Consider the following 13550-nt stretch of genomic DNA (forward strand, 5'->3'; position numbering starts at 1 on the left):
TAGTGGTGGCCTGACCTGCCTGGCACATTCTGGGTGACTACTCTCTTCACCACACCCAAGCCACTGTGGAGCTTAGCCATAGATTCTCCTGACAGGGTGAGCTGGAACAGTGCATTTCTATTCATATTTTCCAAAGTAGTTCTTGGAATCTTATTCCCTTTTGAATTTAGATGACTAAAAATACTTTCTGCAGGCCATAGAGTCTTCCTCAAGGTTCATTTCCCTATCTTATATTTACCCCCTTGTACTTAAAAAAACAATTTTGTTTGGTTTGTTCCTAACCCACTTAAGAACTGTCCTTCACAGCAATCTCCTTGAAAGGTTAAATATTTATCCTAAAGATAAAGCTACCATTTCTCAGAACAGTCTGGGAACATCCCATTGAAAATTATCTTCTTAGAATCACAGATTTGCAGCTGGAAGGGTCCTCAGGAGGGTCTGCTACAGTCCTGCGAGGTTAAATGCTTTGGCTAAAATCTTCAGAAGCAGCTGATGAATTAGATGATGCTAATGTCTTTATCATACCATTTAATTTTTCAGCCAAGAATTTTGCTCTATTGGATGGCTTACTTTATTCACCAAACATGGCGCTTATTGACTTTTCTCCTTTTCAAAAAAGAAAAAAATCAAATCCATCTTCAAATGATGAAAATTTGCTGTAGCAGGATTGTAAATTACAGAAAGAGAAATTTAGGTTCATTGTGAGAAAAACTTCCTATCAATTAAATTCATTCAAAGGCAGTTTCCCTCACTGGAAGTCTTCAAGTACATATTGGATGATTGCTTGTTGAAGAGAGACCAGAGGGCATTCTCGTTTAATAATAGCTTACACTCAGGGCTTCTGATATCTCTTCCAATTCCAACATTCTGTGATTTCTAATACTGCGATTCAAATTAGGATAACTTAGGTCTTGCAGAAGGTCTCTAGAAAGGATCAAATAAGAGGCAAACACATCTAACTAAGGATCTTTCATCTCACTTCCTTTCTCTGTCTTCTACCTAGTGACTAAGATCATCTATCTTAAGGCAAGAAAGACTCTGACCATGTCATTTCTCTGCTCACTTCAATGGCTATCCTATTGTCACTGCATCCAAGACAAAAAAACACACTCAGCCTGGAATTTAAGGCATCCTACAATCTGGCTTTCCAGTCTTATTTGATACTCTCTCTTTCATGAACTCTGTGTTCCAAACTAACCTGTTAGTTGTTCCTTGTCACACATTTTTATGGAGTCGCACAAGCTATTCCCCTTTTCTGGAATATTCCATATCTTCATTTCTTCCTCTCAGAAGCCTTGTCTTCCTTCAAGTCTCTGTTTAGATATCCACTTCCTCCATAAAAATGTCCCTGATCATCCTTTATCCCTCTTCTTATTGTTTTTGTTCTCTTCCCTTAGTTTAATATTAAGGGATGTGTGTGTGTGTCTGTGTGTGTGTGTGTGTGTGTGTGTGTGTGTGAGAGAGAGAGAGAGACAGAGACAGAGACAGAGACACACAGAGAGAGATAGAGACAGAGACACACACATACACACACACAGAGACAGAGACAGAGACAGAGAGAGACAGAGAGAAGAGGGGGCGGGGTGTTCTTCCTCAAAGGCAAATGCCACTTTTAAGCTTTATATACTTCAGCACCTAGGACAGTTGCCTCACCAGCAGGCATTTGGTAACTGTTGATTTGAATTTTCCAGGTGTGGCACTGCACTAATCATCTCACTCCCTTGCCCTCTTATGTTAAAAACAATCCTTCATTTTGATCTTCCTTATAATCTAACTCCTGCTAAATTTTTCCCTCCATAGATTCTCCCACGTTACCATGAATGATCAGAGCATTGAGATGCTACTGGACCACTTACCCCAGCTCCACAATCTGAACCTGTTACAGTAAGTTTTTTAGATTTTTCTTTTCTCTGATTTCGTGGAACCTTTCTTGGCAAAGCCATATGGCATACTATCTCCTTAATAATTCCTACTGTCAAAAGGTAAAGACAAGGGACCATGTATTCTCATTCTGGTTCTACTACTTACTTTATTACTGTGGGCGAGTCAATTTGTGGGCAAGTCATTTTCCCTTTCTAGGCCTAAATTTCCTAATCTTTAAAATACAAATGACAATGGATAGAGCACTAGTCCTGGAATCAGAAGGATTCTAAATCAGAAGGAATCAGAAGGCCAGTTCAAAACTGGCCTCAGACACTTAACACTTATTAACTATGTAATTCTGGGAAAGACACCTAACACCCTAATTGTTTCATACACAAAAAAGAAAAACAGGTGATTATCCTTATACTGCTTCCTTCACAGGGTTGTTGGGAGGGATAAAATGAAGACTTTGGGACTTAAAAAGATATATACAAATATGAGATATCATTATTATCATCTCTAAGGTTATTGAAAAAACAAATTTAATATTGAACCTATAACAGGAAAGATCTAGAGAATAGGGTCTTCCAAATGCATTGTGTTTCAGACAGGATTTATAAAAGTCGAAATTAGGCCTCTACAAAGAAAATGTTTCTGAGCAGTGGCCTCATTTGTATTTATAGCTGTTTTCCAATTTCAGATTGGACTTGTTCAAATGAAAAGACTTTTTAAAAATATTTTCTGCAAGGCTGAGGGATGGGTATAGTGTTAGAGGAGAAAAATATAGATAACACCCCCCCACCCAGCTGATCTGGAAAAATATGACAGGAAATTAAACTATTATGATAATGATAAAAAATAATAATCCCCTTGATTTCTATAGAGCCTTTTTTTTCTGAGAATCCCAAAGAGTTGTCACATTTCTAACTCCTTTTTAGTCAAATTTTTCTCTGGCAGGAAAGGGGAGGGATTGGCTAAAAACAGGCTAAAGTATACTTATAAAGAGATCAAGGACACTTGCTTTGTCCCTGGGTAAGCTAATTGACTTTGCTTTATCTTATGAGCACAGGCTATACTCTTTTGCTTTTTTTTTTTTTTTTTTTGCTTTTTTGCCCAGGGTCACACAGGAAGTGTTAAGTGTCTGAGGTCAAATTTGAACTCAGGTCCTTATGACTCCAGAGCTGGTACTCTATCCACTGCACCACCTAGCTGCCCCTTGCTTTATATTATGAGCACAGGCTATACTCTTAACCTTACTTGGCTATTCTTTTTTTTTTTTTCTTTTGTCAAGGCAGTTGGAATTAAGTGACTTAACCAGAGTCACTAGGAAATACGTGTTAGCTGCATTTTCTAGTTGACTTTTTCACTAATGGAAAACCAACCAAAAGAATATGAGTGAATTGACTTTGGAGTAAGAAGGCTTAGGTTCAAATGTTGCCTTTGGTATATATGTATAACTTTGAGCAAGCTGCCTTGGCCTGGATTGACTCTAGATCTAGGAACTGATGGTAGAGCAATTTGCCATTAAAAGGTAATGCAAGAATAATTTTCCCCATTTGGTTTAATGAGGAAACTGAGGACAATTCTGTGAAGCAAAAATGGTAGGTATTTAGAAATCTGCTGTGCTGATGAGGAAATTGAGGTTCAGAGAAATGAAAGGTAAAGCTACTTGCTTATAGTCACCCAGCTAGTAAGTGATAGAATCGGGACCAGAATTAAGTTCTACTAAATCTCCTGAGTCCAAGTATTCTTTTTAACTCACCAGAAAACACATTTTTAAAATTTTTAACATTTATTTAAAAAATTGAGTTCCGAATTCTCTCCCTCCTTTCCTTTTCCTTCTCTCTGGAAGGATAAGCAATTTGATATAGGTTACATATGTATAATAAATGTAAAACATATTTCCACATTAGTCATCTTGTAAAAGAAAACATTTTAAAAAGCATGAAAAATAGAAAGTGAAAAATAGTATGCTTTGATCTGCATTCAGATTCTATTAGTTCTTTCTTTGGAGGTGGATAGCTTTTTTCATGATGAGTCTTTTGGAACTGTCTTAGATCATTGTATTGCTAAGAATAGCTAACAGCATTATGTTATTGCTGTTATGATGTACAATGTTCTCCTGGTTCTGTTCACTTCACTTTGCATCAGTTCTTACAAATCTTCCCAGGTTTTCCTGAAATCAGCTTGCTCATCATTTCTTTTTCTAAATTTTATTTATTTAATATTTTTCCCCAGTTACATTCAAAACAAATTTTTTTAACATTTGTTTCCAAATTTTTTGAGTTCTAGGTTTTCTCTCTTACCCCCACCCACAATTAAAAAACCACTTGTGAAATTATGTAAAACATTTCTATAAAAATCAAGTTGTGAAAAAAAATCTCCTACCCTAATGAAAATAAAAACTCTCAAGAAAAATTAAGCTTGAGAGAGACAGACAGACAGAGAGAGAGAGAGAGAGACAGAGAGAGAGAGAGAGAGAGAGAGAGAGAGACAGAGACAGAGAGAGACAGAGACAGAGACAGAGAGACAGAGAGAGAGACAGAGAGAGACAGAGAGACAGAGAGAGAGACAGAGAGAGAGAGACAGAGACAGAGACAGAGAGAGAGAATGCTTCATTCTATATTCAAGTACAATTACTTCCTTTTCTGGGTATGATAGGATTTTTTATCATAAGTCCTTCAGAGTAATCATGGATGATTACACTACTGAGAATAGCAAAGTCATTTATAAATGGTCATCCTGGAACATTATTTTTACTTTGTATACAGTACATTTCACTTTGCTTGAGTTCATGGAGGACTTTCTTTTCTTCCTGAGAGCATCCTGCTCATCATTTACCATAGAACAATAATATTCCATCATATTCCATCATAAACATACATCACAGTTTATTGATCCATTCTCCAATTGATGGGCATTCCCTCAATTTTTTTTGCTCTGAGAAGAGAGCTGCTATGTATATTTTTTGTGTATATAGGTCGTTTTCTTTTTTTTTTTTTTTTAATTTCAAATCTCTTTTGGTATTCACGCCAAGTATTGGTGTTGTTAGGTCAAAGGATATGCATGAATTTATAGCCCTTTGGACACAGTTCATATCTTTTGATCATTTACCACTTGGGGCCATAGTTCTTATATTTATTTATAGTTTCCCCTATATTTGAGAAATGAGGCCTTATCAGAGAAACTTGCTTCAAAATTCTTTTTACATTTACTATTGCTAACTGTATCCCTCCTCCCCATTTATTCTCCTTCTCCTTTCACCCTGTCCCTCCCCAAAAGTGTTTTGGTACTGACCATTCCCTTCTCCAATAAATGGGATAGATATCCTATTGAGTTTGTATGTTATTTCCTCTTTGAGCCAATTCTGATGAGAGTAAGGTTCACTCTCTTACCCTCTTCTTGAGTCTTTGGATTTATCAAATGCTAGATTATTGTGGTCATTTACTACTGTAGATTGTATGCCTAGTCTATTTTACTGATCCACCACTCTATTACTTGAACAATACCAGATTGCTGTGATACTTACCACTTTGTACTATAGTTTGAAATTCTGATATTCTTAGCCCATTTTCCTCATGAAACCTCTTGCACAACCTCTTGCACCCAGAGTCTCCCTACCAGTAGTAAGTGGAGTTAGTAGTACCATCTTTGGGAATGGAAGATGCCACATTACAAACTTGATGAGGAAATTCCTGAGCTCTGTCTGACTTCCTTCTTAGTGACTGATTTCTCTTTGCTTTCATTCCTTACAGATTCAGCCAAACCACTTTGTCTCTAAATAGCATCTTCTTGCTGGCCAGTGCCATTAGCCTATGTGAACAAATTCAGAAGGTGGAAGTCAGGTATGTGATCATCCCAGACATATCCCATGGAATAACAAATCCTCTGAGGTGAGGTTCGAGGGTTTTTATGTATCATTCGTCTAAATCAGGGTCTCCTTGTAGGCTTAAGAGAGAACGTGAGATCTGCTCTGTGCACCTTTCCCCAAGATGAGAGAATATCTTTCTACACCCTGCATCCCACATTCTCCATCCCTGTGCCTAGTCCCTTACAAAGATTGTTTCTACCCCCCTGAGCATTCTGAGGTCAGGCTTTGGCAAGGAGAGCTAATCTGTGCTTAAATATATTTCAGGTCCCTGAAGTATGCCTGTCTGTACTTTAGTCCTGGCAAGAGGAAAGGAGTGTCCTGTGGGTAAGACAACCCTGACATGTCCCTGGAGCCCCAGTCTTTATTAGCCCTACTTTATTAGAACTGGAAGTTCAAATACCCATCATAGAGTAACTAGCTATCAAGGGAATAAAATATACTATAATAATGCAGGAAGGTGAAGCTTCTATCAGTAGGACACTTGTTTTGAGTTGTGTCCATCAGTGACAATTTTTCACCAGACCACCCAAATTTCTATTTCCTAGCCACCTCCTTGGGACCAAAGGTCTGCATTTGTGAGATGGTTGACCTACATTAGGAACATAACTTATAAGTGTAGAATAACCAAGCTACTGAGTGAGCTACTTGGGGACCAAACCCACAACTTCGGCCACTTTGGCACCAACTTGTGACCATCTGATTTAATCCATTCTATCTCTTAAAGAGATCATGGGGATTCACAAAGTCATGAGCTGATGGTCCCTGCTGCATATTTTTATTTCTTAGGGAACCTTCAGTCATCCTAATAATCCTTCCCTAAAGACATATGAGGCTAACTTAAGCTGCCAACAAGACCTTAGGTTTATACTCAGGAGTTTCCCAAAGATTTTTGATGTGGTATCCATATTGCTAGTCTGAGGCAGCATTCTCAAATAGCTAAGTGGTGCCATAGATGGAATGGTGGACCTGGAATTAAGAAGATTTGAGTTTAAATATGCCTCAGATACTTCCTACCTATATGACTCTGAGTAAGCCACTTAACCATTGTCTGTCTCAGTCTCCTTATCTGTGAAATGGGGATAATAATTTCCCTCAAGGGGCAGCTAGATGGTGCAGTGGATAGAGCACCAGCTCTGAAGTCAGAAGGACCTGAGTTCAAATTTGATCTCTGATACTTAACACTTCCTAGCTGTGTGACTCTGGGCAAGTCACTTAATCCCAAATGCCTCAGCAAAAAAATAAAAATAAAAATAAAAAATAAAAAAAATTCCCTCACTTCTCATGATTGATGTGAGGATCAAATGAATAATATTTGTAAAGTGCATTGCAAACTTTGAAGCACTATGTAGATGTTAGCTATTGTATCATTATTACCTGGATAGAGCAACCTGACAGTGGTGCATTTGTGGATCCAGAAGATAGGGGTCACAATCATGGACTTTCCTGCTGCTGCAATTATTTCCTATCTCTTCTTCCTCTATAGGCTCACAGATTGTTGCATCAACCATGTGGATATGAAGCAACTGTGCTGTATACTAGGGCAGTGCAAAGATCTGAGTCACCTTAAGTAAGTTGGAATTGAGGGAAAATTAAGGAAGAGATAACTGAATGGGCAAGGGAGCTTTCCTAGGTGCTAGTAGGACAAAGATAAAAATAATTCTTGCCCTCAAGAAGATTAATAGATACGATACACAAAAATATAATAGGAGGTAAACTAAGGAAGGAAAGGGTGTGAGCAACTTGAGGAGAGGGTTCAGAGAGAACTTCATGGAGAAGACACCTGAATTGAGCCTTAAAGATGGGCAAGATTTCTATTCTTTCTATTATTGTTTGCTTGCATTTTTGTTTTTCTTCCCAGGTTATTTTTATCTTCTTTCTAAATCTGATTTTTCTTGTGTAGCAAGACAACTGTATAAATATATATACGTATATTATATTTAACATGTACTTTCTAACATATTTAACATGTATGGGACTATCTGCCATCTAGGGGAGGGTGTGGGGGGAAGGATGTTGAAAAATTACCCATGCATATGTTTTGTCAATAAAAAGCTATTTAAAAAAAGATGGGCAAGGATTCTTGAAGACATAAAATTAGGCAGTGGTACATTCTAGCCATGGAAGACAGCATATGTAAATGCACAGAAGAGGAAGATAAAAGTATTAAGGGATTATCACTGCAATTCTCATCGTGGGTCTGCATTGAGAACCATCTGAGCTTGGTCTTCTTCCACATAGCACTCTGGGACATTGTATATTTTGTTTCTTCATCTGTTCTACTAGAAGGCAAATTTGTATCTATTAATTTTTCTGTAACTCCTAAGAGTTGTGTTATTTCTGTATGTTTATTAAAGGAAAGGGTTGAGGGTGCTGATGGTAGTGATGCTGATAATGAGTGACCAATAGGTGGTCTATAACCTAGTCCTTTTGCATTTTGTGCAGTTTGTCAGGAAACTTGCTGGGTGATGAAGGACTCAAATATCTTTTGGAGCATTTACCTCAGATGAATCTCTCTGGTTCACTCAAGTAAGAAAGCAACTATCCTACAGGATTGGGGGGCAAAGAAGGAAGAAAGGGAGAGAAGTGATTGAAGTTGGTGAGAACAAAGGAGACCATCAACTGAAAGCATTTGGGCAATCTTTAGAAAGGAACTTTAAGGTTTTTGGACCAAGAACCTAACTCAAGACAAGCAATTAAAGAGAACCAAAAAAACCTCTGCTATAAAAATGGGAAGAATATAAAGACAGGTATCACTCTGGTATCTCTTCAAAAAGAATTGAGATCCTGTCCTGTCTCTATCCTGTTTCTCCCATTCACTATGTAAAAAAAAAAAAAAAAAAAGAATCCTTACTAGATTCTAAGGAGATAAGACATTGACCATTGACAGTCTCATTCCAATAATTCATCCCATCCAAACAGTCCTTCTATTGTGAACTTGACTATCCATAATCATGGATAGGAAGAGAAGTATGGAGCATTAACATTTACAAATAACTCAAAAATCTCACTTTAATCTATATCACTTCTTTCCTTGAGCTGTGAGACTAGAATTATAGTTAACCATTTACATGTCTCATCTGAGTCACTTTGGTTTCAAGCCCATGTATTTAGGTTGTGGCTAGCTAAGAAGAGGGGGGAAAACAATTATCTACAGTCAATAAATAGTAGCCTTTTCCCCCAAAAGTTAACTGGTATTTATATGGATTGAACCTAAGACCTTGTCCTCATTAACACTATGTTCCAATTCACCAATCTAATTGTCTCCTAGTAAAATAATAATAATGTGATCCCAAATGGAAGACTAGACCCCTTCCCTCCTGGTCCAAAGGCATGCAACTGGATTCAAAAAGTTCAGTGACTAGAGCTCTAGATTTGAAGCTGTAAAAATCTAGGTTCAAATCCTACATTTGATACTTACTAGCTATGTCCATGGGCAAGTTTTGGACCTTCAGTTTTCTCATCTGTAAAATGGGGATAATAGCTGTAGAATCTTTCTCATGTGGTTGTTTTGGGGCTCAAATAAGATTATGCACATAAAGCACTTTACAAACTTTAAAGCTATATAAATGCCAGTTATTGTTATTATGGCAATGATAAATGAGGAGGAGCTCAGGGACTATCATTCTTGATCTCAAGAATAGAGTAGGGAATGTGGAAAAGAGACGGAAAGTTCTCCTTGGATGTACTCCTTACAATATCATCCAAGGGTCTCAGCCACAAAGTTCTGATCCCTTCTCCCCTCCTTCCTACGTCAGCCTAAGCCACAATGGCATCTCTCAGGAGGGTGCTCTGCTCTTCACCATTGCTCTCGGCACCTGCAGACAGGCCCACGAGGTCTCAGTAAGGTGAGTGACTCACCCTCCAGTTTCACTTTTCCCACTATTAGAACTTGAAGGCCTCCTCCATCCAGGGGAAAAGGGGAAGATTAATACCTACTTACCTCACTATCCCAGTCTTTGGGGCACTGATGTTCTGGGAGTGTAGTGGGAGGAACATTGAGCTCCACATTTTGGCTCTGACATTTACTTATTATGTGACCCTCGACAAATGCTTTCCCTTCTTTGAACTTCCATTTTGCATATATACAATGAGAGGGTGGACTAGATGATCTCAAAGATCTGAGGTCCTGGTTCACCCTGATCCTGCCATCTCAATCCCTTGTTCCATGGGGTCAGGGCTTATTAGGTATTATTTCTATCCTATGCTCACCCATTTTCTCTGTACAGCCTGAATCTAGAGCAGAAACTTCTGATACACTTCACAGAACACCAAGAGCCCAAAAAAACTCTGAGGTAATGCCAGATTGGGGTGGAGGTGGGGGGCAGAGAGGGAAAGGGAAATTAGAACTCTCTTCTTTGCTGATTAATCCCTTTCCTTTCTACCAAGCATGTCACTCTTTCCTCAAAGTCCTGGCAAAACAGTAATAATGAAGGGAACACTGAATTTAGAGCCAAAAAAGCTGGGTTCAAATCTCAGTTCTTCCATCTGCCATCTGGTAGATCACCATCTAGGTGATCTTAAGCAATTTCCTTTCCCTTTCTAGCTTCATTTTCTTCCTCTATAAGATAAGAGAGTTAGATTCCATAGCCCTTTTATGACCTCAAGGTCCCCACTAGCTCCAGTCTATGATTCTTTTAGGAAACCTTCCTAGACTGTTATTTTATATCTTGGAACATCTATTTCATTGTCTTTTGTTGCTTCCATCCTTGTGCATACTTCAAACCATTTTCATTTCAGCATTTAAAAAAAAAAGTTTTATTGATGTATTTCGTTTTCACATTTCATATAATTACAGATTATTCCACTTCATGAGAGGTCTCTTATAAAAAAGTAAAACAGCTAAGTAAAACTAGTAATAATATAGTAATCTCATCTACTAACACATACAATAGCTCACATCTGTAAGCAATCCTCCACTTCTTGATTTAAAAAATGATTAACAGAAATGTATTTCTTTCCTCCCATTCCCCCACCCCTTAGATAGGAAGGGACTACAAATTTCTCATAACAAATAAGCACTGTGTATAAAAAGATTTTCTTATTCTACACCCTAAATCCATCACCTCTCTGTAATGGCATTTTCTAGCATCATGAATGGCCATCACATTGATTATAGTAGTTTTAACTTTTTTCTGTGTCTCTTCCATTAGATCAGAAATTTTTAATTTTTATGCCATGGATATTTTAGTAGCCTGGTGAAGTCTAAGGATCCCGTCTCGAAATGTTTTTAAAGGCATAAATGACAGACAATAACAAAGGAAGTCAATTACAATAAAATATGTTTGTTAAAATTGTCAAAATTTGTAAAAATTTAAGTTCACAGATCTCAAGTTAGGTACCTTTCCATTCCCCCAAGGCAAAAATCAACTTCTTTCCTGCCTTCTTCATCCCAAGTTCCAATGCTATTTCAATTCTTTATCCTCAGGGACCTTTCTCTCCAGTGCTAACTGTTTAAGTTAGAACTTAATAAATCCTCAACTCATTCTCAGGCTGCTGAGTCAGTCCCTGTGATAAATCTGACCATGACCTACCCCCCACCTCCCTCCTTTTCTCCTCATAGGCTGACCGGATTCAACCTCCAGCAGGAGCAAATTAAGAAGCTGGCCACCCTGGTGGGGCAAGTGCCAAAGCTGAGTGATCTCATGTATGTAGCCAAGACTTGCCTTGGGCCAAGCAAAGGGGAATGGCTGGGGGAAGGGGGTAGGGTGTGAGAGGGAAGGAAGCTCCCAGTCAGGAAGCTTCCACAGGCTCTGAACTCATCAGGGATACCTTAAAGGCATGGGCTCTGTCCCGTTTCATCTTTGTTTTATTAGTAACTCATTCTAGGCCCTGCACATCGTAGGCGCTGAATAAATGTCTGTCGAATTGCATTAGATTTATGTTAGACTATGGGGTGTGCCTGGCACTGTGATATAGAAAGGAGAACTCTGACCTGGGAGTCAGGACCCTTAAGCACTAGTCTGGGTTCTGCTGCTGACACCCTTCGGGATCAGAGGCTTTTGAACTGGAAGGGAACTTGGAAATCGCTTGGTCTACATCCCTCACTTTACAGAGGAAGAGAAGGCAGTCAGAATGATACACAAGCTCTGTCCCTGTAAGCCTGGACCTTTGAGGGGACTGTTCCTTCCCCAGAACGCAGCCTGAGGTCTGGTACTGTCTCCACTATTTCCCACCCATCTTTCTATTGTCTAACAACCAGAATTCCTTCTGGGATTCTGTCTTACCCTGGGATCAGATCTAACTAATCAAAGAAGAAAAACCACTGCCTCAGTATCCCCCTCCCTGCTCTGTTCCCTTTGGGCGATTATGGCTTCCTGCAACAGTCATTATCTCCATGGGAAGAGTTGATTCTATTTTCTTCAACCTCTGTGATCAGCCCGGGTTTGGGCTTCATTCCAAAAATTTCTGTTCCTAGATTGGCCACTAACACAATATCACTACCAGGGTTGCAACTTCTCCTGAATTCAGTGAGGATGCCATCAGGGATCCTGAGGATCAGGTATGTGTGCACACAGAATTAGTCAAGTTTGAGAAACTCTTTGATATATGGCAGAGGTAGGATCTGAGACATGGAAGCTCATGATTTGTTTTAAAGTGTTCAGAAGTTTTTTCAGAGGTGTCTGGAGTTGTTGGGGCTTTTATTAATGCACCTAGAATAGTTCTTTTGAACAATGTACAATCTCCTTTAACTAATCTATTGCCATCCTCATCCCCAAAGAGCTGTTTCTCAAATTTCTATGCTCTGTGATCTAGATCCAGGGAAAACAGACTGATGACAAAAAAAACAAACAAAAACAAAAAAAACAAAAAAAAAAAAAGGAATAAAAAAGGAGTGTCTCTTGTTGGTTCTCTAAATTCTGTATCTGTTTCTCATTACAGTGTTGAAGAGCCATGGGTGACCATGACCAGTGTCACCACCTTGCTGGAGGCAAGTGTTCAGGCTTCAGGCAACATCACCAAGATAAGGTGAGAAAGCCAGGAAGACACCTGGGGATCCATGGTTCCCAAAGTCAGACCCCGGTATATATACAGAGCTAACATTCATTCCTGTCAATTTTGGGAGTGGTTTCATGAATTACAGGGTCTTAGAGAAGGTACAGTGGAAAGAATGCTGGATTTGAAGCTAGGGAATTGTTTCTGGGCAGTTGAGTAGTACAGAGATGGAATGTTGAGTCAGGAAGACTCATCTTCATGAGTTCAAATTCAGCCCCAGACATTTACTAGCTATGTGACCCTGTACAGATCATTAAACCCAGCTTATCTCAGTTTTCTCATTTATAAAATAAGCTGAAAAAGGAAAGGGTAAAACCAATGTCTCTGCTAAGAACACTCAAATGGAGTCAAAGAAGAGTCATACCCTACTGAAATGACTCAACAACAACTAATCTTGGAAAGTCATTGTTTCCTCATTTGTAAAATGAGGGGATTAGATTAGAAAATGACCAAGGGCCCCTTCCCTTTCTGGTTCTAGTTCTTTCCTTTGGGGAACAGAGAGGGACTGGGGACAAAGAGAGTACTGAGATGATCCAGGACAACTCTTTACCCTCTTGTAGGCATAATTATCAAAGTAGAAAATAGTCTGATTTGCAATGGAATTTTAAATTTTTATGTATAAAAATTTTAAATTTGAATTTTTGATCACTAGAAGTAGAGAGTAGACAGGAAATTGTAGTGAAAAAAAAAAACAAAAACAAAAAAACACTGGCTTTGAAGTCAGGAAACCTGAAACTGAGATCCAGATCTATAATTTATTAGTTTTGTTATCCTAGGCAAGTCACTTCCCCCTGAGCTAGATCTTGAAAATCCCTTCCAGTTC

General features: G+C 38.6%; 1 protein-coding gene across 6 annotated transcripts in view; it reads left to right on the plus strand.

Moving 5' to 3' along the window:
• Positions 1–13550, plus strand: part of NLRC5 (NLR family CARD domain containing 5) — a 93490-nt gene that overhangs the window by 62395 nt on the left and 17545 nt on the right. For all 6 annotated transcript variants that reach the window (XM_074293487.1, XM_074293486.1, XM_074293485.1 and 3 more), the window contains 10 exons: positions 1801–1884; positions 5619–5708; positions 5999–6058; positions 7218–7301; positions 8177–8260; positions 9490–9579; positions 9961–10026; positions 11295–11378; positions 12150–12233; positions 12614–12700. In XM_074293487.1, the coding sequence (XP_074149588.1) occupies positions 1801–1884; positions 5619–5708; positions 5999–6058; positions 7218–7301; positions 8177–8260; positions 9490–9579; positions 9961–10026; positions 11295–11378; positions 12150–12233; positions 12614–12700 (813 nt within the window). The remainder of the gene's footprint in view (positions 1–1800; positions 1885–5618; positions 5709–5998; positions 6059–7217; positions 7302–8176; positions 8261–9489; positions 9580–9960; positions 10027–11294; positions 11379–12149; positions 12234–12613; positions 12701–13550) is intronic.

The sequence above is a fragment of the Sminthopsis crassicaudata genome, chromosome 2 (assembly GCF_048593235.1).
Source record: "Sminthopsis crassicaudata isolate SCR6 chromosome 2, ASM4859323v1, whole genome shotgun sequence".
NCBI classification, from domain to species: domain Eukaryota; kingdom Metazoa; phylum Chordata; class Mammalia; order Dasyuromorphia; family Dasyuridae; genus Sminthopsis; species Sminthopsis crassicaudata.